Below are 26,806 nucleotides of genomic sequence, written 5' to 3'. Positions count from 1 at the left end.
ATAGTGATAGTGCGCAGCAAGGCAGTTTATTAGCATTAGTACAAAAGTTATCATTTCACTGTCTTTGACTAGTGCACTAGCATTTTTACCTAAAGTTAGCTTTTAGCTAATTTTCTCATTAATTAGACATGTTTAGTATACTGAATGGAGTAGTAAAATTAAAACAACATGGTCCTGTTGCTCCACATGCTACTGCCAGCATTTAAGCTAACATTAGCATATTGGCAAATTTTAGCTCATGCATCAATTTTAACATAATGAATGGTACAACTACAGCTTAGTCAACATGCTTCTTCCTCTCCACAGTTAATTGACTACGTTGCAGCTTTCTTTAGCATTAATGCTAATTTTTAGCATAAAAACACTGGCTCAAAGCCGACGGGCACACTTTGGCATGCCCCTTTAAAATTTCTGCAGGAATTTTCTAGTTAGGGGCATGCCATAGCAATGCATAAGGAGAGCAGTACTGACTTGCGAAGCAAGTCAGTACTGCCTCCATGCATTGCATGGCAGGCACCTATTGTTCTACACCTAATAGAACGCCTCTTTATTAGGGGCATGCCATAGCAATGCATAAGGAGAGCAGTACTGACTTGCGAAGCAAGTCAGTACTGCCTCCATGCATTGCATGGCAGGCACCTATTGTTCTACACCTAATAGAACGCCTCTTTATTATAGGTTTATTCTTCCGTCACCGTTAATGCGGCTCGTACCGCTGCGTGCCCACCCACAAAAGTGGTATCAAATCGTGCGGCTCGATGCCGAGATGGGAGCTATTACTTTTATAGGGGATCGGAGTTACGACGGCGACGTAAAAAGCGAAAAACGAGCGAAATTTCCAACTGCCGAAACCCTAGAGTGTAACTGAAACCAACTGCCGCTTTTTAGAGTGAGAAACAGAGTGGAATTTTGACCCCAAAATAATTTTGAAATCGCTCTCATGGCCGCAAAACTTGTGCTATAGGTATGAAAGTTAGTCATGAAATAGCACCGCATGTCTGCTCCGGTAAAATGTTTTCAAAATTTCTCTAGGGCTTACGGTTTTCTGTCCAGGTGCTTCAGAGCAAAGTGATGGGACATGACCAACTGACGCTCCCCCTCAGTGTTTAATATAGGTTTTTGAAAAATTACTGAGCTCACCACACACCATTTTTCTCTCATCAGTGCAATTATTGTGAATGACCTACAGATATGAATCACGGGACTATCAGAGACGACAAGTAGCCCTCTCATACGCTTCAAACGGTTTTTGGATCGGCATAACGGTTCCCGAACGGGAAGGGGTCGTTCAGACTGCTTTTTTCATTAAAAGTGACTGGGTGTTCTCAAAGTTGCATGAAGTGTCTCTCACACACACAGCAGTTGGCAGAGGCTTAATCGCTATAGCAACTGCTGGTTTGGCCTACAAGGTCTCTGTAGTTCTAAACATGGTGGAACACCTTAATACAGAGGGCAGAGCAGAAGGTCAGAACTACAACATGGCGGATCATTCAGTTATTACAGAGGAGGGCTGAGCTGGAATGTAGAGCTACTCGCTGTTTTGGGCATTATATTGGTGGATTAACCAAACCACTGTTACACATTGGATTAGTGTGTCTATTTAAAATGAAGCTTACTGAAAATTTCAAAATAAAAGCCCTAACATTTTTCACATCAGGTAATTGGTCTTTTGGGCTTTATGGGACTGGTTTAAACAAACCAGAGTTGCACATTGAATTAGCGTGGTCATTAAAATGAAGCTTACTTAAACTTTCAAAATAAAAGCCTGCATACTCCTCTCAAGGCGGTGCAATAATATGTCGTTTTTTAAAACCTTATATAGCTGGACTTTTACACATTGGATTAATGTGGCCATAAATCCAATGTGAAACAAAAATGAAGCTTACTGAAAGTTTCAAAATAAAAGTCTGCATATTTCTCCCACGTTAGTGCACCGCCGTAGGCGGTGCAATAATATTAGCTTTTTTTATGTTATTTATTTCTCAGGATAGTGAACTGCCTTGCGCAGCAAGGCAGTTCATTAGCATTTGTACAAAAGTTAGCATTTCACTGTCTTTGACTAGTGCAAGAGCACTTTTACCTAAAGTTAGCTTTTAGCTAATTTTCTCATTAATTAGACATGTTTAGTGTACTGAATGGAGTAGTAAAATTAAAACAACATGGTCCTGTTGCTCCACATGTTACTGCCAGCATTTAAGCTAACATTAGCATATTGGCTAATTTTAGCTTATGCATCAATTTTAACATAATGAATGGTACAAGTACAGCTTAGTCAACATGCTTCTGCCTCTCCACAGGTTATTGACTACGTTGCAGCTTTCTTTAGCATTAATGCTAATTTTTAGCATCAAAACGCTGCGTCAAAGCCGACGGGCACACTTTGGCATGCCCCTTTAAAATTTCTGCAGGAATTTTCTAGTTAGGGGCATGCCATAGCAATGCATAAGGAGAGCAGTACTGACTTGCGAAGCAAGTCAGTACTGCCTCCATGCATTGCATGGCAGGCACCTATTGTTCTACACCTAATAGAATGTCTCTTTATTATTCCATATTTTTCTTCCGTTACCGTTAATGCGGCTCGTACCGCTGCGTGCCCACCCACAAAAGTGGTATCAAAACGTGTGGCTCGATCCCGGCATTGGAGCTATTATTTTTATTGGGGATCGGAGTTACGACGGCGACGTAAAAAGCGAAAAACGAGCGAAATTTCCAACTGCCGAACCCCTAGAGTGTAACTGACACCAACTGCCGCTTTTTAGAGTGAGAAACAGGGTGGAATTTTGACCCAAAAATAATTTTGAAATCGCTCTCATGGCCGCAAAACTTGTGCTATTGGTATGAAAGTTGGTCAGGAAATAGCACCGCATGTCTGCTCCGGTAAAATGTTTTCAAATTTCTCTAGGGCTTACGGTTTTCTGTCCAGGTGCTTCAGAGCAAAGTGTTGGGACATGACCAACTGACGCTCCTCCTCAGTGTTTAATATAGGTTTTTGAAACCTATCCCCAGTGTTTTATATAGATTTTTGAAAAATTACTCAGCTTAGTGAACACCATAGCAAAAAGCAAGGCAGTACATTTACATCAGTCTTTCCTACAATGAGCATTTTAGTTATTTTTTTCTCTCAGGTTAGTGGACTGCCTTGCGAAGCAAGGCAGTACATTTACCTCATTTTTTAAAAAATGAGCATTATAGCTATTTTTTTCTCTCAGGTTAGTGGACTGCCTTGCGAAGCAAGGCAGTACATTTACCTCATTTAAAAAAAAAAGAGCATTATAGCTATTTTTTTCTCTCAGGTTAGTGGACTGCCTTGCGAAGCAAGGCAGTACATTTACCTCATTTTTAAAAAAATGAGCATTATAGCTATTTTTTTCTCTCAGGTTAGTGGACTGCCTTGCGAAGCAAGGCAGTACATTTACCTCATTTTTTAAAAAAATGAGCATTATAGCTATTTTTTTCTATCAGGTTAGTACATTTACATCAGTCTTTCTTAAAATGAGAATTTTAGCTATTTTTGCTGTCAATTTACACAGATCACTGAAGTGGACACTAATGCATCATAAAATACAATATCAATCACTTGCCATCACCTGCAAATGCAAGAAAATTTTTTTTAAAAATCCAATATTGCTGGCAGACAAAAAAGCATGCTGATTGGTTCTTTCTTCTGCTGAAGACAACTCCTGCAGGTAAAAAAAACATTGTTACATCATATAACCCCTAAAGAACAATACTACTGAATCATTTTTGAAATACTAACTTTGTATTTGGGGAAAATTACAATTGATCACAAAAAAAATTAAATTAAATCTTTTTTTTAAAAAAAAGATTTAATTTAAAAATTACTGAGCTCTGCACACACCATATTTCTCTCATCAGTGCAATTCCTGTGAATGACCTACAGATATGAATCACGGTACTATCGGAGACGACAAATAGCCCTCTCATACGCTTCAAACGGTTTTCGGATCGGCCTTACGGATCTTGAATGGGAAGGGGTCGTTCAGTGTGCTTGTTTTAGTGAAACTGGCTGGCTCAAACAGATAGAATTGTCTCCCCCTGTGTGTCTCTTACAGCTGGCACCCTGTGGCCTATTTACCATAGCAACCGAACATGGCAACAGCTCCTGAGTCAGATAGCAAACATTCTATGGCAAACATACAGTTAAAGCAGAGGGCTACTATTTAAGTGGTTTAACACACCCACTGTTAAACATTGGATTAGTGTGGCCATTTACAATGAAGCTTAATAAATTTTCAAAATAAAAGCCTTGATCATTTTTACATACTCAATTGCTCTACTGGTGATTTAAAAACTGGTGTTACCAAATTACTGTTACAGACTGGATTAGTGTAGCCATTGATAATGACGCTTACTGAAAATTTCAAAATAAAAGCTTTGGCCATTTTTACATCAAGCAATTGTTCTTTTGGGCCTTACATGACTGGTTTAACCAAACCACTGTTACACATTGAATTAGTGTGGTCATTAAAATGAAGCTAATTGAAACTTTCAAAATAAAAACCTGTATATTCCTCTCACATGAGTGCACCTCCGTAGGCGGTGCATTTATTTAGCTTTTTTGACCTTTTTATCGCTCAGGATAGTGAACTGCCTTGCGCAGCAAGGCAGTTCAATAACACTAGCACAAACTTTAGCATTTCACCCCCCTTGACTATATGCTTCAAACAGTTTTTGGATCACTCTTGCAGTTCCTGAACAGGAATAGATGTTTGGACTGCTTTGTTCAGATAAACTAACTGCTTCAAACCGTTAGAATCTGTTTATCCCTTTGTGTCTCACTCACACGATAGTTGAGCTGCTCTTTAGAACTACAATGACTGAAGGTCAGAACTACAACATGGCGGAACTCTCAAATAGCACATAGTGATGAGCTGGCTCTTAGATCTGCTTGCTGTATGGGGCATTATTTAGCTGGATTAACCAAACCACAGTTACACATTGGATTAGTGTGTAATCCACTGTAAATAAAAAAGCTATTTTAAAGCTATTCTAAATAAAGCTTACTGAAAGTTTCAAAATAAAAGCCTTGACATTTTTCACATCAGGTCATTACTCTTTTGGCCTTTATGTGACTGGTTTAAACAAACTACAGTAACACAATGAATCGGTGTGGTAGTTAAAAAGACGCTAACTGAAAGTTTCAAAATAAAAGTCTGCATATTCCTCTCGTGTTAGTGCACCGCCGTAGGCGGTGCAATAATATAAGCTTTTTTAATGTTATTTATTTCTCAAGATAGTGAACTGCCTTGCGCAGTTCACTATCTGCCTTGCGCAGCAAGGCAGTTCATTAACATTAGCACAAACATTAGCATTTCACTTCCTTTGACTAGTGTACTAGCACTTTTACCTATAGTTAGCTTTTAGCAAATTTTCTCATTAATTAGACATGTTTAGTATACCGAATGGAGTAGTAAAATTAAAACAACATGGTCCTGTTGCTCCACATGCTACTGCCAGCATTTAAGCTAACATTAGCATATTGGCTAATTTTAGCTTATGCATCAATTTTAACATAATGAATGGTACAAGTACAGCTTAGTCAACATGCTTCTTCCTCTCCACAGGTTATTGACTACGTTGCAGCTTTCTTTAGCATTAATGCTAATTTTTAACATCATAACGCTGCATCAAAGCCGACGGGCACACTTTGGCATGCCCCTTTAAAATTTCTGCAGGAATTTTCTAGTTATTATAACATCTTCTTCCATTACCGTTAATGCGGCTCGTACCGCTGCGTGCCCACCCACAAAAGTGGTATCAAAACGTGCGGCTCGTACCCGAGAAGGGAGCTATTACTTTATTGGGGATCGGAGTTAGGATGGCGACGTAAAAAGCGAAAAACGAGCAAAATTTCCAACTGCCGAAACCCTAGAGTGTAACTGAAACCAACTGCCGCTTTTTAGAGTGAGGAACAGGGTGGAATTTTGACCCAAAAATAATTTTGAAATCGCTCTCATGGCCGCAAAACTTGTGCTATTGGTATGAAAGTTGGTCAGGAAATAGCACCGCATGTCTGCTCCGGTAAAATGTTTTCAAAATTTCTCTAGGGCTTACGGTTTTCTGTCCAGGTGCTTCAGAGCAAAGTGATGGGACATGACCAACTGACGCTTCATCCCCAGTGTTTTATATAGGTTTTGAGTTACTACAGATGGAGGGTGAACAGAATGTTAAATCTACAGGCAGGGCAGAGTTTTCTTGGCATTATATCACTGGTTTAACCCAACCACTGTTACACATTGGATTAGTGTGGCCATTTAAAATTAAGCTTACTGAAAATTTCATAATAAAAGCCTGTATATTTCTTTGCAGCCTAACTAACTCCTAACTAAAGCCTTGACATTTTTCACATCAGGTCATTACTCTTTTGGCCTTTATGTGACTGGTTTAAACAAACTACTGTAACACTATGATTTGGTGTGGTAGTTAAAATGAAGTTTACTGAAAGTTTCAAAATAAAAGTCTGCATATTCCTCTCACGTTAGTGCACCGCCAAAGGCGGTGCAATAATATTCAGCTTTTTTTACCTTTTTTTTCGCTCAGGATAGTGAACTGCCTTGCGCAGCAAGGCAGTTCATTAACATTACCACAAACATTAGCATTTGACCCACCATATTAGTGCACCGCCATAGGCGGTGCAATAATATTAAAGTTTTTTGTTATTTATTTCTCAGGAAAGTAAACTGCCTTGCTGCGCAAGGCAGTTTACTGAAATAAATATCAATAAATATCTTGAGAAATAAATATCAGGGAAGACAAAAAGCCATCTCATACGCTTCAAACAGTTTTTGCATCGGCCATACGGATCTTGTAGGGGAAGGGGTCGTTCAGACTGCTTTTTCATCAAATTTGACTTTGTGTTTACATCAGTCATTCTTAAAATAAGCATTTTACCCATTTTTGCTTTGGTCTCTGGTTAGTATATGTACCTAAGTCTTTCTTAATATGAGCATTTTAAGCTAAGACCCTGTTCCTCCTTCTACTGAAGACAACTCCTGCAGGTAAAAAAATATTGTTACATCATATAACCCCTAAAGAACAATACTACTGATGCATTTTTGAAATAATAACTTTGTATTTAGGGAAAATTACAATTGATCACAAAAAAAATTAAATTAAATCTTTTAAAAAAAAAAGATTTAATTTAAAAATTACTGAGCTCTGCACACACCATATTTCTCTCATCAGTGCAATTACTGTGAATGACGTACAGATATGAATCACTGTACTATCGGAGACGACAAATAGCCCTCTCATACGCTTCAAACGGTTTTCGGATCGGCCTTACGGATCTTGAATGGGAAGGGGTCGTTCAGTGTGCTTGTTTTAGTGAAACTGGCTGGCTCAAACAGATAGAATTGTCTCCCCCTGTGTGTCTCTCTTACAGCTGGCACCCTGTGGCCTATTTACCATAGCAACCGAACATGGCAACAGCTCCTGGGTCAGATAGCAAACATTCTATGGCAAACATACAGTTAAAGCAGAGGGCTACTATTTAAGTGGTTTAACACAACCACTGTTAAACATTGGATTAGTGTGGCCATTTACAATGAAGCTTAATAATTTTTTCAAAATAAAAGCCTTGATCATTTTTACATACTGCAATTGCTCTACTGGTGATTTAAAAACTGGTGTTACCAAATTACTGTTACAGACTGGATTAGTGTAGCCATTGATTATGACGCTTACTGAAAATTTCAAAATAAAAGCTTTGGCCATTTTTACATCGAGCAATTGTTCTTTTGGGCCTTACATGACCACAGTTGCACATTGAATTACCATAGTCATTAAAATGAAGCTAACTGAAAGTTTCAAAATAAAAGCCTGCATATTCCTCTCGTGTTAGTGCACCGCCGTAGGCAGTGCAATAATATTAGTGTTTTTTATGTTATTTATTTCTCAGTATAGTGAACTGCCTTGCACAGCAAGGCAGTTCATTAACATTAGCACAAACATTAGCATTTCACTTCCTTTGACTAGTGTACTAGCACTTTTACCTATAGTTAGCTTTTAGCTAATTTTCTCATTAATTAGACATGTTTAGTGTACTGAATGGAGTAGTAAAATTTAAACAACATGGTCCTGTTGCTCCACATGCTACTGCCAGCATTTAAACTAACATTAGCATATTGGCTAATTTTAGCTCATGCATCAATTTTAACATAATGAATGGTACAACTACAGCTTAGTCAACATGCTTCTGCCTCTCCACAGTTAATTGACTACGTTGCAGCTTTCTTTAGCATTAATGCTAATTTTTAACATCATAACGCTGCGTCAAAGCCGACGGGCACACTTTGGCATGCCCCTTTAAAATTTCTGCAGGAATTTTCTAGTTATAACATCTTCTTCCATTACCGTTAATGCGGCTCGTACCGCTGCGTGCCCACCCACAAAAGTGGTATCAAAACGTGCGGCTCGTACCCGAGAAGGGAGCTATTACTTTTATTGGGGATCGGAGTTACGATGGCGACGTAAAAAGCGAAAAACGAGCGAAATTTCCAACTGCCGAAACCCTAGAGTGTAACTGAAACCAACTGCCGCTTTTTAGAGTGAGGAACAGAGTGGAATTTTGACCCAAAAATAATTTTGAAATCGCTCTCATGGCTGCAAAACTTGTGCTATTGGTATGAAAGTTGGTCAGGAAATAGCACCGCATGCCTGCTCCGGTGAAATGTTTTCAAAATTTCTCTAGGGCTTACGGTTTTCTGTCCAGGTGCTTCAGAGCAAAGTTATGGGACATGACCAACTGACGCTTCATCCCCAGTGTTTTATATAGGTTTTTGAGTTACTACAGAAGGAGGGTGAACAGAATGTTAAATCTACAGGCAGGGCAGAGTTTTCTGGGCATTATATCACTGCTTTAACCCAACCACTGTTACACATTGGATTAGTGTGGCCATTTAAAATTAAGCTTACTGAAAATTTTATAATAAAAGCCTGTATATTTCTTTGCAGCCTAACTAACTCCTAACTAAAGCCTTGACATGTTTCACATCAATTCATTACTCTTTTGGCCTTTATGTGACTGGTTTAAACAAACTACTGTAACACTATGATTTGGTGTGGTAGTTAAAATGAAGTTTACTGAAAGTTTCAAAATAAAAGTCTGCATATTCCTCACGTTAGTGCACCGCCGTAGGCGGTGCAATAATATTCAGCTTTTTTTACCTTTTTTCGCTCAGGATAGTGAACTGCCTTGCGCAGCAAGGCAGTTCATTAACATTAGCACAAACATTTGCATTTGACCCGCCATTTTAGTGCACCGCCGTAGGCGGTGCAATAATATTAAACTTTTTTGTTATTTATTTGTCAGGATAGTAAACTGCCTTGCGCAGCAAGCCTTGACATTTTTCAATGACTCTTTTGGCCTTTTTGTGACTGGTTTAAACAAACTACTGTTACACATTGAAATGGTAAGGTAGTTAAAATGAAGCTTAATGAAAGTTTCAAAATAAAAGTGCATACTTCCCTGAGGTTAGTGCACCGCCGTAGGCAAAGAATGCCTGCTCCGGTAAAATGTTTTCGAAATTTCTCTAGGGCTTACGGTTTTCTGTCCAGGTGCTTCAGAGCAAAGTGACGGGTCATGACCAACTGACGCTCCTCCTCTGTGTTTAATATAGGTTTTTGAAAAATTACTGAGCTCTGCACACACCATATTTCTCTCATCAGTGCAATTCCTGTGAATGACCTACAGATATGAATCACGGTACTATGGGAGACGACAAATAGCCCTCTCATACGCTTCAAACGGTTTTCGGATCGGCCTTACGGATCTTGAATGGGAAGGGGTCGTTCAGTGTGCTTGTTTTAGTGAAACTGGCTGGCTCAAACAGATAGAATTGTCTCCCCCTGTGTGTCTCTCTTACAGCTGGCACCCTGTGGCCTATTTACCATAGCAACCGAACATGGCAACAGCTCCTGGGTCAGAATACAAACACTATGGCAAACATACAGTTAAAGCAGAGGGCTACTATTTAAGTGGTTTAACACACCCACTGTTAAACATTGGATTAGTGTGGCCATTTACAATGAAGCTTAATAAATTTTTCAAAATAAAAGCCTTGATCATTTTTACATCCTGCAATTGCTCTACTGGTGATTTAAAAACTGGTGTTACCAAATTACTGTTACAGACTGGATTAGTGTAGCCATTGATCATGACGCTTACTGAAAATTTCAAAATAAAAGCTTTGGCCATTTTTACATCAAGCAATTGTTCTTTTGGGCCTTACATGACTGGTTTAACCAAACCACTGTTACACATTGAATTAGTGTGGTCATTAAAATGAAGCTAATTGAAACTTTCAAAATAAAAACCTGTATATTCCTCTCACATGAGTGCACCGCCTGCTCAGGATAGTGAACTGCCTTGCGCAGCAAAGCAGTTCAATAACATTAGCACAAACTTTAGCATTTCACCCCCCTTGACTATATGCTTCAAACAGTTTTTGGATCACTCTTGCAGTTCCTGAACAGGAAGGAGATGTTTGGACTGCTTTGTTCAGAAAAACTAACAGTTAGAATCTGTTTCTCTCTTTGTGTCTCACTCACACGATAGTTGAGCTGCTCTTTAGAATTACAATGACTGAAGGTCAGAACTACTCTCAAATATCACATAGGGATGAGCTGGCATTTAGATCTACTTGCTGTTTTGGTCATTATATTGGTGGAATATACAAACCACAGTTACACATTGGATAAGTGTGGCTAATTGAAATGAAGCTTACTAAAAATTTCAAAATAAAAGCCCCGACATTTTTCACGTTAGGTTATTGGTCTTTTGGGCTTTATGGTACTGGTTTAAACAAACCAGACTTGCACATTGAATTAGCGTGGTCCTTAAAATGAAGCTTACTGAAACTTTCAAATAAAAGCCTGCATACTCCTCTCATGTCAGTGCACTGCCATAGGCGGTGCAAGAACTTTTTTTTAACCTTTTTTTTCTCAGTATATTAGCACAAAGAGTAGCACTTCACTGCCCCCTAGTGCATTGCCTTGCGCAGCACACACACAGCAGTTGGCTGAGGATTAATTACTATAGAAGAACTACAACATGGTGGAACTCTCAGATACCACACATTAGGGCTGAGCTGGCATTTAGAACTACTTGCTGTTTTGGGCATTATATAGCTGGACTGTTACACATTGGATTAATGTGGCCATTAATCCAATGTGTAACAATTATGAAGCTTACTAAAAATTTCAAAATAAAAGCCTTGACATTTTTCACATCAGGTAATTGCTCTTTTGTGCTTTATGCGCATGGTTTAAACAAACTACTGTTACACATTAAATTGGTGAGGTAGTTAAAATGAAGCTTACTGAAAATTTCAAATTAAAAGTCTGTATATTCCTCAACTTTTAGTGCACCGCCATAGGCGGTGCAATAATATTAGTGTTTTTTATGTTATTTATTTCTCAGGATAGTGACAGTTCATTAGCATTAGTACAAAAGTTATCATTTCACTGTCTTTCACTAATACACTAGCATTTTCACCTAAAGTTAGCTTTTAGCCAATTTTCTCATTAATTAGACATGTTTAGTGTGCTGAATATAGTAGTAAAATTAAAACAACATTGTCCTGTTGCTCCACATGCTACTGCCAGCATTTAAGCTAACATTAGCATATTGGCTAATTTTAGCTCATGCATCAATTTTAACATAATGAATGGTACAACTACAGCTTATTCAACATGCTTCTGCCTCTCCACAGTTAATTGACTACGTTGCAGCTTTCTTTAGCATTAATGCTAATTTTTAACATCATAACACTGCGTCAAAGCCGACGGGCACACTTTGGCATGCCCCTTTAAAATTTCTGCAGGAATTTTCTAGTTATAGGTTTATTCTTCCGTCACCGTTAATGCGGCTCGTACCGCTGCGTGCCCACCCACAAAAGTGGTATCAAATCGTGCGGCTCGATGCCGAGAAGGGAGCTATTACTTTTATAGGGGATCGGAGTTACGACGGCGACGTAAAAAGCGAAAAACGAGCGAAATTTCCAACTGCCGAAACGTTAGAGTGTAACTGAAACCAACTGCCGCTTTTTAGAGTGAGGAACAGGGTGGAATTTTGACCCAAAAATAATTTTGAAATCGCTCTCATGGCCGTAAAACTTGTGCTATTGGTATGAAAGTTGGTCAGGAAATAGCACCGCATGTCTGCTCTGGTAAAATGTTTTCAAAATTTCTCTAGGGCTTACGGTTTTCTGTCCAGGTGCTTCAGAGCAAAGTGATGGGACATGACCAACTGACGCTCCCCCTCAGTGTTTAATATAGGTTTTTGAAAAATTACTGAGCTCACCACACACCATTTTTCTCTCATCAGTGCAATTATTGTGAATAACCTACAGATATGAATCACGGGACTATCAGAGACGACAAGTAGCCCTCTCATATGCTTCAAACGGATTTTGGATCGGCATAACGGTTCCCGAACGGGAAGGGGTCGTTCAGACTGCTTTTTTCATGAAAAGTGACTGGGTGTTCTCAAAGTTGCATGAAGTGTCTCTCACACACACAGCAGTTGGCAGAGGCTTGATCGCTATGGCAACTGCTGGTTTGGACTACAAGGTCTCTGTAGTTCTAAACATGGTGAAACACCTTAATACAGAGGGCAGAGCAGAAGGTCAGAACTACAACATGGCGGATCATTCAGTTATTACAGAGGAGGGCTGAGCTGGAATGTAGAGCTACTTGCTGTTTTGGGCATTATATTGGTGGATTAACCAAACCACTGTTACACATTGGATTAGTGTGTCTATTTAAAATGAAGCTTACTGAAAATTTCAAAATAAAAGCCCTGACATTTTTCACATCAGGTTATTGGTCTTTTGGGCTTTATGGGACTGGTTTAAACAAACCAGAGTTGCACATTGAATTAGCGTGGTCATTAAAATAAGGCTTACTGATACTTTCAAAATAAAAGCCTGCATATTCCTCTCACGTCAGTGCACCGCCGTAGGCGGTGCAATAATATTAGCCTTTTTATGTTATTTATTTCTCAGGATAGTGAACTGCCCTGCGCAGCAAGGCAGTTCATTAACATTAGCACAAACATTAGCATTTGAGCCCCCTTGACTATATGCTTCACACAGTTTTCGGATCACTCTAAAAGATCCTGAATAGGATGGAGATGTTTGGACTGCTTTGTTCAGATAAACTAACTGCTTCAAACCGTTAGAATCTGTTTATCCCTTTGTGTCTCACTCACACGATAGTTGAGCTGCTCTTTAGAACTACAATGACTGAAGGTCAGAACTACAACATGGCGTAACTCTCAAATAGCACATAGGGATGAGCTGGCGTTTAGATCTACTTGCTGTTTTGGTCATTATATAGCTGGACTGTTACATGTTGGAATAATGTGGCCATTAATCCAATGTGTAACAAAAGTGAAGCTTACTGAAAATTTCAAAATAAAAGCCTTGACATTTTTCACATCAGGTATTTCCTCTTTTGTGCTTTAGGTGACTGGTTTAAACAAACTACTGTTACACATTGAATTGGTGTGGTAGTTAAAAAAAAGCTAACTGAAAGTTTCAAAATAAAAGTCTGCATATTACTCACGTGTTAGTGCACCGCCGTAGGCGGTGCAATAATATTAGCTTTTTTTATGTTATTTACTTCTCAGGATAGTGAACTGCCTTGCGCAGCAAGGCAGTTCATTAGCATTTGTACAAAAGTTAGCATTTCACTGTCTTTGACTAGTGCACTAGCACTTTTACCTAAAGTTAGCTTTTAGCTAATTTTCTCATTAATTAGACATGTTTAGTATACTGAATGGAGTAGTAAAATTAAAACAACATGGTCCTGTTGCTCCACATGCTACTGCCAGCATTAAGCTAACATTAGCATATTGGCTAATTTTAGCTTATGCATCAATTTTAACATAATGAATGGTACAAGTACAGATTATTCTACATGCTTCTGCCTCTCCACAGGTTATTGACTACGTTGCAGCTTTCTTTAGCATTAATGCTAATTTTTAGCATAAAAACACTGGCTCAAAGCCGACGGGCACACTTTGGCATGCCCCTTTAAAATTTCTGCAGGAATTTTCTAGTTATATATTTATTCTTCCGTCACCGTTAATGCGGCTCGTACCGCTGCGTGCCCACCCACAAAAGTGGTATCAAATCGTGCGGCTCGATGCCGAGAAGGGAGCTATTACTTTTATAGGGGATCGGAGTTACGACGGCGACGTAAAAAGCGAAAAACGAGCGAAATTTCCAACTGCCGAAACGTTAGAGTGTAACTGAAACCAACTGCCGCTTTTTAGAGTGAGAAACAGAGTGGAATTTTGACCCAAAAATAATTTTGAAATCGTTCTCATGGCCGTAAAACTTGTGCTATTGGTATGAAAGTTGGTCAGGAGATAGCACCGCATGTCTGCTCCGGTAAAATGTTTTCGAAATTTCTCTAGGGCTTACGGTTTTCTGCCCAGGTGCTTCAGAGCAAAGTGATGGGACATGACCAACTGACGCTCCTCCTCAGTGTTTAATATAGGTTTTTGAAAAATTACTGAGCTCACCACACACCATTTTTCTCTCATCAGTGCAATTACTGTGAATGACCTACAGATATGAATCACGGGACCATCAGAGACGACAAGTAGCCCTCTCATACGCTTCAAACGGCTTTTGGATCGGCCTAACGGTTCCCGAACGGGAAGGGGTCGTTCAGACTGCTTTTTTCATTAAAAGTGACTGGGTGTTCTCAAAGTTGCATGAAGTGTCTCTCACACACACACAGCAGTTGGCAGAGGCTTGATCGCTATGGCAACTGCTGGTTTGGCCTACAAGGTCTCTGTAGTTCTAAACATGGTGAAACACCTTAATACAGTGGGCAGAGCAGAAGGTCAGAACTACAACATGGCGGATCATTCAGTTATTACAGAGGAGGGCTGAGCTGGAATGTAGAGCTACTTGCTGTTTTGGGCATTATATTGGTGGATTAACCAAACCACTGTTACACATTGGATTAGTGTGTCTATTTAAAATGAAGCTTACTGAAAATTTCAAAATAAAAGCCCTGACATTTTTCACATCAGGTTATTGGTCTTCTGGGCTTTATGGGACTGGTTTAAACAAACCAGAGTTGCACATTGAATTAGCGTGGTCATTAAAATAAGGCTTACTGATACTTTCAAAATAAAAGCCTGCATATTCCTCTCACGTCAGTGCACCGCCGAAGGCGGTGCAATAATATTAGCCTTTTTTATGTTATTTATTTCTCAGGATAGTAAACTGCCTTGCGCAGCAAGGCAGTTTATTAACATTAGCACAAACATTAGCATTTGAGACCTCTTGACTACATGCTTCACACGGTTTTCGGATCACTCTAAAAGATCCTGAATAGGAAGGAGATGTTTGGACTGCTTTGTTCAGATAAATGAACTGCTTCAAACAGAATTCTGTTTCTCTCTTTGTGTCTCACTCACACGATAGTTGAGCTGCTCTTTAGAAGTACAATGACTGAAGGTCAGTACTACTCTCAAATAGCACATAGGGCTGAGCTGGCATTTAGACCTACTTGCTGTTTTGGGCTTTATATAGCTGGACTGTTACACATTGGATTAATGTGGCCATTAATCCAATGTGTAACAAAAGTGAAGCTTACTGAAAATTTCAAAATAAAAGCCTTGACATTTTTCACATCAGGTATTTCCTCTTTTGTGCTTTATGTGACTGGTTTAAACAAACCACAGTTGCACATTGAATTAGCATAGTCATTAAAATGAAGCTAACTGAAAATTTCAAATTAAAAGTCTGCATATTCCTCACGTGTTAGTGCACCGCCGTAGGCGGTGCAATAATATTAGCTTTTTCTATGTTATTTATTTCTCAGGATAGTGAACTACCTTGCGCAGCAAGGCAGTTCATTAGCACTTGTACAAAAGTTAGCATTTCACTGTCTTTGACTAGTGCACTAGCACTTTTACCTAAAGTTAGGTGTTAGCTAATTTTCTCATTAATTAGACATGTTTAGTATACTGAATGGAGTAGCAAAATTAAAACAACATGGTCTTGTTGCTCCACATGCTACTGCCAGCATTTGAGCTAACATTAGCATATTGGCTAATTTTAGCTAATGCATCAATTTTAACATAATGAATGGTACAACTAAAGCTTAGTCAACATGCTTCTGCCTCTCCACAGTTTATTGACTACGTTGCAGCTTTCTTTAGCATTAATGCTAATTTTTAACATCATAACGCTGCGTCAAAGCCGACGGGCACACTTTGGCATGCCCCTTTAAAATTTCTGCAGGAATTTTCTAGTTAGGGGCATGCCATAGCAATGCATAAGGAGAGCAGTACTGACTTGCGAAGCAAGTCAGTACTGCCTCCATGCATTGCATGGCAGGCACCTATTGTTCTACACCCAATAGAATGTCTCTTTATTATTATAAAAATAATTTATTATTCTTCCGTTACCGTTAATGCGGCTCGTACCGCTGCATGCCGACCCACAAAAGTGGTATCAAAACGTGCGGCTCAATCCCGGCAAGTGAGCTATTATTTTTATTGGGGATCGGAGTTACGATGGCGACGTAAAAAGCGAAAAACGAGCGAAATTTCCAACTGCCGAAGCGCAGAGTGTAACTGACACCAACTGCCGCTTTTTTAGAGTGAGAAACAGAGTGGAATTTTGACCCAAAAACAATTTTGAAATCGCTCTCATGGCCGCAAAACTTGTGCTATTGGTATGAAAGTTGGTCAGGAAATAGCACCGCATGTCTGCTCCGGTAAAATGTTTTCAAAATTTTTCTAGGGCTTACGGTTTTCTGTCCAGGTGCTTCAGAGCAAAGTGATGGGACATGACCAACTGACGCTCCTCCTCAGTGTTTAATATAGGTTTTTGAAAAATTACTGAGCTCACCACACACCATTTTTCTCTCATCAGTGCAATTATTGTGAATGACCTACAGATATGAATCACAGGACTATCAGAGACGACAAGTAGCCCTCTCATACGCTTCAAACGGTTTTTGGATCGGCATAACGGTTCCCGAACTGGAAGGGGTCGTTCAGACTGCTTTTTTCATGAAAAGTGACTGGGTGTTCTCAAAGTTGCATGAAGTGTCTCTCACACACACACAGCAGTTGGCAGAGGCTTGATCGCTATGGCAACTGCTGGTTTGGACTACAAGGTCTCTGTAGTTCTAAACATGGTGAAACACCTTAATACAGAGGGCAGAGCAGAAGGTCAGAACTACAACATGGCGGATCATTCAGTTATTACAGAGGAGGGCTGAGCTGGAATGTAGAGCTACTTGCTGTTTTGGGCATTATATTGGTGGATTAACCAAACCACTGTTACACATTGATTAGTGTGTCTATTTAAAATGAAGCTTACTGAAAATTTCAAAATAAAAGCCCTGACATTTTTCACATCAGGTTATTGGTCTTTTGGGCTTTATGGGACTGGTTTAAACAAACCAGAGTTGCACATTGAATTAGCGTGGTCATTAAAATGAAGCTTACTGAAAGTTTCAAATTAAAAGTCTGCCTATTCCTCTAGTGTTAGTGCACCGCCGAAGGCGGTGCAATAATATTAACCTTTTTTATGTTATTTATTTCTCAGGATAGTGAACTGCCTTGCGCAGCAAGGCAGTTCATTAACATTAGCACAAACATTAGCATTTGAGCCCCCTTGACTATATGCTTCACACGGTTTTCGGATCACTCTAAAAGATCCTGAATAGGATGGAGATGTTTGGACTGCTTTGTTCAGATAAACTAACTGCTTCAAACCGTTAGAATCTGTTTATCCCTTTGTGTCTCACTCACACGATAGTTGAGCTGCTCTTTAGAACTACAATGACTGAAGGTCAGAACTACAACATGGCGGAACTCTCAAATAGCACATAGGGATGAGCTGGTGTTTAGATCTGCTTGCTGTATGGGGCATTATATAGCTGGATTAACCAAACCACAGTTACACATTGGATTAGTGTGTAATCCACTGTAAATAAAAAAGCTATTGTAAAGCTATTGTAAATAAAGCTTACTGAAAGTTTCAAAATAAAAGCCTTGACATTTTTCACATCAGGTCATTACTCTTTTGGCCTTTATGTGACTGGTTTAAACAAACTACTGTAACACAATGAATTGGTGTGGTAGTTAAAATGAAGTTTACTGAAAGTTTCAAAATAAAAGACTTGGCATTTTTCACATCAGATATTTCCTCTTTTGTGCTTTATGTGACTGGTTTAAACAAACTAATGTAACACTATGATTTGGTGTGGTAGTTAAAATGAAGTTTACTGAAAGTTTCAAAATAAAAGTCTGCATATTCCTCTCACGTTAGTGCACCGCCGTAGGCGGTGCAATAATATTCAGCTTTTTTACCTTTTTTTTCACTCAGGATAGTGAACTGCCTTGCGCAGCAAGGCAGTTCATTAACATTAGCACAAACATTAGCATTTGACCCACCATTTTAGTGCACCGCCGTAGGCGGTGCAATAATATTAAAGTTTTTGTTATTTATTTCTCAGGATAGTGTACTGCCTTGCGCAGCAAGGCAGTTTACTGAAATAAATATCAATAAATATCCTGAGAAATAAATATCAGGGAAGACAAAAAGCCCTCTCATACGCTTCAAACAGTTTTTGCATCGGCCTTACGGATCTTGTAGGGGAAGGGGTCGTTCAGACTGCTTTTTTCATCAAATCTGACTTTGTGTTTACATCAGTCTTATTTAAAATAAGCATTCTAGCAATTTTTAGTAACTTTTTCCTGTCAGGTTAGTACATTTACATCAGTCTTTCTTAAAATAAGCATTTTACCCATTTTTGCTTTGGTCTCTGGTTAGTATATGTACCTAAGTCTTTCTTAAAATGAGCATTTTAAGCTAAGACCCTGTTCCTCCTTCTACTGTAGACAACTCCTGCAGGTAAAAAAATATTGTTATATCATATAACCCCTAAAGAACAATACTACTGATGCATTTTTGAAATAATAACTTTGTATTTAGGGAAAATTACAATTGATCACAAAAAAAATTAAATTAAATCTTTTAAAAAAAAAAAAGATTTAATTTAAAAATTACTGAGCTCTGCACACACCATATTTCTCTCATCAGTGCAATTACTGTGAATGACCTACAGATATGAATCACTGTACTATCGGAGACGACAAATAGCCCTCTCATACGCTTCAAACGGTTTTCGGATCGGCCTTACGGATCTTGAATGGGAAAGGGTCGTTCAGTGTGCTTGTTTTAGTGAAACTGGCTGGCTCAAACAGATAGAATTGTCTCCCCCTTGTCTCTCTTACAGCTGGCACCCTGTGGCCTATTTACCATAGCAACCGAACATGGCAACAGCTCCTGGGTCAGAATACAAACACTATGGCAAACATTCAGTTAATAAGGCAGAGGGCTATTAATTAAGTGGTTTAACAAAACCACTGTTAAACATTGGATTAGTGTGGCCATTTACAATGAAGCTTAATAAATTTTTCAAAATAAAAGCCTTGATCATTTTTACATCCTGCAATTGCTCTACTGGTGATTTAAAAACTGGTGTTACCAAATTACTGTTACAGACTGGATTAGTGTAGCCATTGATCATGACGCTTACTGAAAATTTCAAAATAAAAGCTTTGGCCATTTTTGCATCAAGCAATTGTTCTTTTGGGCCTTACATGACTGGTTTAAACAAACCACAGTTGCACATTGAATTAGCATAGTCATTAAAATGAAGCTAACTGAAAGTTTCAAAATAAAAGCCTGCATATTCCTCTCGTGTTAGTGCACCGCTCTAGGCAGTGCAATAATATTAGTGTTTTTTATGTTATTTATTTCTCAGGATATTGAACTGCCTTGCGCAGCAAGGCAGTTCATTAGCATTAGTACAAAAGTTATCATTTCACTGTCTTTGACTAGTGCACTAGCATTTTTACCTAAAGTTAGCTTTTAGCTAATTTTCTCAATAATTAGACATGTTTAGTATACTGAATGGTGTAGTAAAATTAAAACAACATGGTCCTGTTGCTCCACATGCTACTGCCAGCATTTAAGCTAACATTAGCATATTGGCTAATTTGAGCTCATGCATCAATTTTAACATAATGAATGGTACAACTACAGCTTAGTCAACATGCTTCTGCCTCTCCACAGTTAATTGACTACGTTGCAGCTTTCTTTAGCATTAATGCTAATTTTTAACATCATAACACTGCGTCAAAGCCGACGGGCACACTTTGGCATGCCCCTTTAAAATTTCTGCAGGAATTTTCTAGTTATAAATATAATTTATTATTCTTCCGTTACCGTTAATGCGGCTCGTACCGCTGCATGCTGACCCACAAAAGTGGTATCAAAACGTGCGGCTCAATCCCGGCAAGTGAGCTATTACTTTTATTGGGGATTGGAGTTAAAATGATTACATAAATTAATAAAAACGAAAAAATTTGAGATTTTGTGTCTCACAGAATCAGTAATCTTTCTCTATGAAACACACACACAGGACTGTTTATGGCTGACTCAAAAACCCTTTTTAAATCCCCCTCACAGGCATAAATATCGCCCTATTGGTCTGAAAGTTGGTCATAACATAGATACACATGCCTGCTCATGTACAATGTTTACAAAAATTTGCTAGGGCTTATGCTTTTTGTCAGGGTCCTTCAGACTGACGCCTGGTGTCTCCCAAGTATAGAAACTGTGTCTGAAGAGGATTTTCCCGCTCTTTGGCTCTCACAGCTGCAGGGATTAATTACCATAGCAACAGAAGAACAGAGTGTCTGGAACTGCAGCTCCCCAGGACTGCACTGTAGGGTTTACTGGTATTTACAACTGCTTGTGTTTTCAGCATTATACTACTGATTCAAGACTATAACCATTACACATATGTCCCCCCATGTTAAAATCTGACATAAATAAGAATAAATAGCTGATTAAAAGTCTATGGACAGAAAATAACGTCGCTGCTCCTTTAAGGAACCAGCGGCACAGACGCAGCGCCTGCGATGCTACAGATCACAAACCTGACAGAGAGCGGAAGAGGATTCGTAGGAAAAGAGCGGTGATGCTCAGCAAGGCAGGTCATTAGCATTTGTACAAAAGTTAGCATTTCACTGTCTATGACTAGTGCACTAGCACTTTTACCTAAAGTTAGCTTTTACCTAATTTTCTCATTAATTAGAAATGTTTAGTATACTGAATAGAGTAGTAAAATTAAAACAACATGGTCGTGTTGCTCCACATCCTACTGCCAGCATTTGAGCTAACATTAGCATATTGGCTAATTTTAGCATATGCATCAATTTTAACATAATGAATGGTACAAGTACAGATTATTCTACATGCTTCTGCCTCTCCACAGGTTATTGACTACGTTGCAGCTTTCTTTAGCATTAATGCTAATTTTTAGTATAAAAACACTGGCTCAAAGCCGACGGGCACACTTTGGCATGCCCCTTTAAAATTTCTGCAGGAATTTTCTAGTTTGTTATCGTTATGTTGTGTTTTAATGTACAGCACTTTGTACTGGCTATGGTTGTTTTAAAGTGCTTTATAAATAAAGTTGGTATGGTATGGTATTTAAGGCCCCTATAAATGGTTGAATTGCAACACAGACCATAAAGCTAAACCTGTAGTATTCACTTATTGAGAATAATAATGCTATTAAATTGTATTTCAGGCATTCAGCAGAGAAGAAATAAAAAAATAAAAAGTACATTTAGGATTTAATTAGGAAGTGTACTTTGTGAAAGTTTAAAGAATCAGTTTGATTGATTGTTGTGTTACCATGGCTACAATACTGTGTAATCTTTGTGTTTGATCTCTCAACGCCCCGTTTACACGACAACGATTTCGGGGGAAAACGGAAGAGTTTTGTTGCGTTTGTAGTGTGCATTTACACGAAACCACCGAATGTTTTCTCTAACAACGGCACAGATTGAAAACGGGTTCCAGACCAGCTCATGCATAGTATGACGCAAAACATAGCTGCTTCCTACAATCCACAGAAGAAGAAGAAACTACTCACAATGCTGGTGTTACTGTTTCCCCATCAGATGGTTCCCTCAGCATCTCTTCACCGCTCCGCACCGCCCAGGTGGCAAAATACACGGCTGCTTGTTCAGCGCTCTTATCTAGAGAACTACGGACCAGGACCAGCCCCGGCTCCAGACGAGTTTAACAGGAGGGGCACCGACTTATTTTGGGGGGCAAAATGAGTCTACGTAGCTGAACATAGACAACAACACCAGCAGCCTACAGGCTACTTGTTAACAAGCTTAACGTGCTGTGTTGATATTAGCCAGTCATCTTTTAGCTATCATCCCCTGCATCCAACAGCTTTATCAACTCAGTCGGTTAGTTCGGGGGAAAAACTGTGCCAAGTTATTTACGTTTTGCTGGTTTGCTGCCATGATTCTAACACACACCTGCGCAGCAGCAGCAGGTCTCCTTCGCTGCCTCACAGGTGTAAACCCAGCGCAAACGACTCAGCGTTCATGTTGCGTTTGAAGGCGGCTCGGAAAAACAGGTTACGACTTGTTAGCGACGGATAAAACTGTTTTAACTGCTGAAAAAGGTAACAGAGGACACGGATATGGGACGTGCGGGAACTCCTATTTTATCAAATTGATATAGGAATAACAGACTGTTGGCCATTCCAAGGTAAAAACAATAAACAGCTTCCAGTCCGGGCCGCTACAGACACCGTGAAAGCTCAAACAAGGTTTTTCGGCAAAGTTATCCCACTTTTTCCAACTGCATGCGCCCTAATCAGACGCACACAATGCGTGTTCTCTCACGGAAATCCACATGCCTTCAAGTACAACTTTTTTTTAAACACATGCGCACTTTCAAAGTTTCAAAGAACCTAGCACCAACTAGGCGCAGCAAGAGCATTACACGTTTTCGATGTGCACCGTTACTGTGTAAACACAGATCGTAATCAGAACGTTATCGTGTAAACGATCCAACAAAAACGGAACAAAAGTGCCGTTTTTGTTGGATCGTTGTCGTGTAAACGCCCCCTTAAGAAGTGCCTATTTGTGAAGTGGAAGGAAAACATAAACGTAAAATTGTCCGAAGAACCTGCTACTTGAAAATTGTTGTTCATAGATGCTCTAACTGAGCTTGAGATTTTTAGCAAATCTAATTGTGCAAAAATGTACATTCATAGCTGTAATTGTTGTGAAAGGTTGCTCACCAAAGTGTTTTCTTACTTTACGTTCAAATTTTCAGTTCTTTATTTGCACAACATGTTGCTCTATCAGGTAAGGTCCCAAAAAGTATTCTTAAGCCAAACAAGTCTTATAAACCACTTAGAACATATCATCCCACATACTCAAACAGAGGACAAGTTGTTTTCTAGAATTTTGAAAATATTTCATGTTTTGTCAGTGCTTCTGGTAGATGAGGAGTTTCAAAATTAACTTATGTCATCGCATGACTTATAGTCAAAATACCGTGCATTTCACTGTTCATAGATATTTTAATTTCTACCTAACCAACATGTGAGGGGATATGGCAAAAATGATTAAAGATAAAGGAGCATTACTAGGTGAAATTTGCTTTGGATTATGACAAATCCTCACCCTCACAAAAGGTGAGTTGTATTTGCATTTCAAAACAGATTGATATTCCATTAAAGTTAAAGTTCTTAAAACTGTCACTATGTCAAGACAACATGAGACAATCTATGGAAAAAAAAACTTTCATTTCCCCACCCCCTCCCTGTGCTGCTTTTGCAGTCTGAAAAAACGCACAACTTCTGGTCAAAAATAACCAATCAGAGCCAGGAGGAGGATCTTAGAGCTGTCAATCAATCTTGCATACTTGCTGCTAAGTGTGCTAATGGTGGAAAAACAACTCACCGTTACAGGAAAACCATTAATCCACTAAGATTGGTGACCATGCTAATTAGCCTGAGCACTGGGAGAAGGCAGTAGAGCTCGCCTCTCATTACCTCACTACAGATAAGAGTGTAAGAAAATGGATGGATGAATGCATACTGCAATTATAAGTACGCCTGCGGGTGCATTTTAAGCTATGCTTCACTGATATTTACTTGAAAAGCAAATATAAATCCATTCTAGATGTTTTGTATTTTTTATTACATTGATGCAAATCTCAAAAAGTAATAATATTTGCATTAGGTACAGTGATTGAAATTATATTTACAGGTTACAGTTATTAGCAGTGTCACTCTGCCCATAGAAATGGCAACTCTGCAAAGTTTGTACATTCTAATTAAAATGAGGTTTTATGTCCATCACAGTGTTTTGCAAATATTAAAGAGGTGCATTTTCTGAACACACAATGAGTTTAAGTAAAGTTTCAGGTTTACTCCCATTTCTTCGGAATTGGACAGGTCATACCTTTCAGTTAAACAAATATACAAAAAACACACTATATATATATATATATATATATATATATATATATAAAACTCTGAAAGCAATTCCTCAATTGGTTAAAACAGCTATTATTAAAAAATGTGTTTCACTATAAACTAACAGTTAACCACAACATATAGAAAGCAGTTGTTACATTAGTGTGTGATGAAGAAAACAGAGCGAACTGGACGGAAATCTTGGAGAAGGTATAAGTTACCTTATAATCTAGCTGTTTCAAACTAAATACAGCTAAATTCCAGAGACAAATTTGTTTGACTAGAACATGTAGAAGCCAAGGCTAAACTGTTGAAAACAACTTGGGAAAATGATCCCAGTTACTTCCGTCCGTCATTTCAGATGTCCATCATGGCGCCTCAAAGTTATTAGGTACCGTAATTGCAAAAGGTCAGTATCCTCTTATAATATGTCTTTCAGCCTATATTATCCAGTGGTATTAGTTTATTTCTTCTGTGGTTCAGCTTGGTCAGCTTCATTGTCACTTGAACCTAAATCCTGGAGTTCTCCAGTCATCTGAGCTGTAGATGTTGCTGTGCCACCTGGACCTGTGGTCTCTGCTCCCAGAGCTATCCCCACTGCTGTCCCTAATGCTATTCCAAGTATTATTGGCACGGTTGTTTCTCTTTCTCTCATTAATTTTATTCCACCACCAAGAAATGCACCTAAAAGTGCCCCTCCTGAAATCCCTGTCACCTTTAACAAGATGTTTTCAGTGACAACACTTTTAGCCCTTTGCGTAACCTCAGCAGGGGACAGATTCGGAAACGCTTGTCTTAAACTGTCTTTCTCATCGTTAATATTTCTGTTGGCCATCTGCAGCATCTCTGTGGTATAATAACCTCCATTGTTTGCCTCAAAAATGTTGTTCATGGTGCTCAGAAGCTCTTTCACCTGGACAGAGTTGCTCCTGTATTCGTCCTGGGTTCCCTTCCAGTATTTGTTATCAAGGACGTTGCATCTGTTCCCACACCTCTTTACCAGGTTTCTCAGCTCTTCACTTTCATTAACAAACTGATCAATATGTTTTTCCTCTCCCAGTTGGTCTCCATGAGTGAACAGCACTGTGGCAAACCTGAGAGCTTCATCTGAGAAGTAGTCGGTTAACTTCTTTATGACTTGGTTCTCATGTTCTGTGAATTTCTCCACTTTTAGCACGATGATAAACACATGAGGACCAGGAGCACACTCAGTGATGCAGCTTACTATCTCAGCCTTCATGTCTTCTTCAGATCTGTCAGTGTCGAAACAACCGGGAGTATCGACTAGAAGCAAATTTTTCCCATCGACTGTTTTTAACTCTGCCTTACATATTCTGGTTCCAGATTTGGCAGTATGATTTATTTTAAATGCATTCTCTCCAGACAAGGTGTTTAAAACACTGCTTTTCCCAGCTCCAGTCTTTCCCAAAACCACAATTCTCATATTTTCTGGAAGAGAAAAAAAGAAGAAGTTCATATGAGGACATGGATAATTTTATTTGTATTAATTTGTATGTCAAAGTATTTTTATGACGTAGAAAGCAGAATGGGAATTAAATGTGTTAAGGGAAATGTTTCACAACTAGTCCAAAAATATTCACATCCCAAGTTAGAAATTATTTAAGGTGGCACTTTTATTTTACTGGCATAATTCCCCTAGCTGGACATGATATTGTTGACAAATTTTCTATCAGAAACAAACAGATTGACTGAAAAATAAAAATTGAGCCAAATTAAAGGCGAGTTTAAATGTAAACACAAACATACAAACTCAGAAAATGTGTGACAAAACCATCTGAATTAAATAACATTTTTGTGTACAGAGTTAAACATACTCACAGCGAAAACTTAAACTGAAACATTACTTAAATTCTTGCTTCTTTTTTTTTTGTTTTTTTTTTGTAGGAAACATTTTTTTACAAGTTTGAAAAAAATAAGTAAATAACTGCACGCTTTGACCAAAAACATGATTATCTGTAAAACATTGTAGCCAAAAATGTACATTTTAAATGAATTATATACAGATTTACCTTCCATGCTGTGATGCTGCTACGGAGACTCAGATCCCCAAACCTTTATCTTTTCCTTGAGCTTTTGTGTCACCTGTTTGAGTTGTTTGTTTAATGAGCTTTCTATTTTTACCATCTGGGAGTTAAGCATAGCGGCGGCTGAACAGACCAATTGAAAAGTTTCATAAGAAACTTGATGGACTTGTCTTCCTTACTGGGGTTGATTACCTACCAGCTGCACCCTGTTAGGGACATTGTTTAAGCCAAAAGAACAAACACAGAAAGGAAAAGTGTAAATGATCACGAAAATACACATTGAAGAGGCTGCCGTGAATATGATGTGTAGTAATACTCATTGCCACCTGGTCATGTTATAGTTAATAATAATAACATTTGTTAACCCTTTTTCTAAGATTTCT

At 38.7% G+C, this 26,806-nt stretch overlaps 1 protein-coding gene across 1 annotated transcript; it reads right to left on the bottom strand.

Annotated features, from left to right (window-relative positions):
* Nucleotides 1-24,449: 24,449 nt before the first annotated feature.
* LOC103480314 (GTPase IMAP family member 9-like) lies at nucleotides 24,450-26,555 on the bottom strand. Its single transcript, XM_008435202.2, has 2 exons — nucleotides 26,409-26,555; nucleotides 24,450-25,827 (listed from the first exon to the last, which is right to left on the bottom strand). Exons 1-2 carry the CDS (start codon nucleotides 26,413-26,415, stop codon nucleotides 24,842-24,844), a joined length of 993 nt encoding a protein of 330 aa, XP_008433424.1. The 5' UTR covers nucleotides 26,416-26,555; the 3' UTR covers nucleotides 24,450-24,841.
* Between the last annotated feature and the right edge of the window lie 251 nt (nucleotides 26,556-26,806).

Source organism: Poecilia reticulata, chromosome 18 (genome assembly GCF_904066995.2).
Source record: "Poecilia reticulata chromosome 18, P_reticulata-male-v2, whole genome shotgun sequence".
Classification (NCBI taxonomy): Eukaryota; Metazoa; Chordata; class Actinopteri; order Cyprinodontiformes; family Poeciliidae; genus Poecilia; species Poecilia reticulata.
Note: the sequence above shows the minus strand (reverse complement) of the source record. Positions and strands in the feature narration are given on the sequence as shown.